The 1,505-nt window shown below is 49.6% G+C and overlaps 1 protein-coding gene across 1 annotated transcript; it reads right to left on the bottom strand.

Annotated features, from left to right (window-relative positions):
* Positions 1–390: 390 nt before the first annotated feature.
* On the bottom strand, positions 391–922 carry LOC107302143 (ubiA prenyltransferase domain-containing protein 1-like; the record flags this gene model as incomplete). Its single annotated transcript, XM_015831259.1, has 1 exon — positions 391–922. A coding segment is annotated over exon 1 (499 nt), but the record flags the coding sequence as incomplete, so codon positions are not given.
* Between the last annotated feature and the right edge of the window lie 583 nt (positions 923–1,505).

Here is a 1,505-nt window from a genome sequence, read left to right as displayed (position 1 = left end):
AGGGAATTCTCCACCCACCCAGACAAGCAAGACATCAGAATATAAACTGACAGCAAACAGCACTCCTTACTAGCACTGATGATGTTACCTAGTTGGGTAATGAAACGTCTGCAAGAAAACCACCAAGCTCAGAGAGCAACACCAGCCTGACTGCCATTTGCCCCTTTACTCTTAGGAGCAGGTTAAAATCAAGCAGACGGGGCAAAATTTGAGGTTTCTTTCCCATATTGAATTGACTCAAACATATAGCCCACATAACTCAAATTTCTGGGCCTGGTCTAAAATTTAAACTGGCAGCACTTTTGACGGGACGTAGATTTTCCCCTTCCTCCCTCCCTCTCCTGTGTCCCACAGCGTGGAAGGGAGACCACACAGAGAAGCCCGACTTACCTCCAGTGTAGAGGAAAGAGCTGGAGAGCCCTCCGAAGTAAATCAGGGCCAGGTGTTCCAACTTGAGGGTGGAGAAGCAATAGAGGAAGGCGGCCGAGACGCAACCCAAAGTGTACAGGAAGACCCCAAATCGGACCACATCCTGAGGCTCCAAGATCTGATCCACCAGAGTCCGGTCGTCGCTCTTCTTGTGATCGATGCCCTTGGAAAAGTCATAGTAGGTGTTCACGAGGTTGCCGGCTCCGTGGACGGCCAGGACAGTGACGGCGCTGCCCACCAGAAGCCCCAGGTCGAGGGTACCCTGGGAGCGGTAAGCCAGGGCGCTCCCCAGGGCCACTGGGGTGAGGGAGGCGCTGAAGCTCCAGGGCCGGAGAGCCAGGACATATGAGGCACATTTATGGGGCCAGCTGTTGGACGGGCCTCCTTCTTCGGTTGCCTCGCTGTTCTGTAGGCTTTCCGTCCCTATGTTGATCTTCTCCATCTCCTCTTCCACTTCCATGGCTGAGCACCCTCCTCTAAGGACAGGGGCTGACAGCTGACCTGAGGGAGGAAAGAAAGAAAGTGTGTGCAATTGCCAATTTTTTTAAATGGTTTTCATTCCTCCTTCTCCCCCCCAGCCCCGGAAGATGCTTTAGGGAAGAAAGGAGACACTCTATTGATGACTGTGTATTTGGACCAGGAAAAGTTGGGTGAACAGGGCAAGAAGGAAAAAGGGAATGAGACTCTCTCCAGGTGAAGACGTGCTTTTCAAAGACTAGGAACTGAACTGAAAGAGCTAAGGGGGAAAAAAAAGCCAAGAAAGCAAGTGGAAAAATTAAGACCATTAAATGATAAAAATGTATTCTATGTTCGGTTCAGTTTCTATGGCTGCCCCTCTCAGTCAATGACTGAGGAACAGAGATAGCTTAATAAATACCTAATTTATCTCAATAATTGCTGTAATATGTGTGAAACTGCGAATCCACAAGGCAACTGATAGTAGGCCCTTGGTTGCTAATTGCAAGTGATTTAATTAAATGAGTTTGTTAAATACCTTTGGCGAGGGAGGGAGGGAAAGAGAGAGGGAGGGGGAGAGAGAGAGAGGGAGAGGGAGAGAGGGAGAAAGAGAGAGAGAG

This window comes from Protobothrops mucrosquamatus, unplaced genomic scaffold, assembly GCF_001527695.2.
Source record: "Protobothrops mucrosquamatus isolate PMUCROS unplaced genomic scaffold, P.Mucros_1.0 scaffold29240, whole genome shotgun sequence".
Lineage (NCBI taxonomy): Eukaryota > Metazoa > Chordata > Lepidosauria > Squamata > Viperidae > Protobothrops > Protobothrops mucrosquamatus.
The sequence above is the reverse complement of the archived record's forward strand: the minus strand, read 5'-3'. Positions and strand labels throughout refer to the sequence as shown.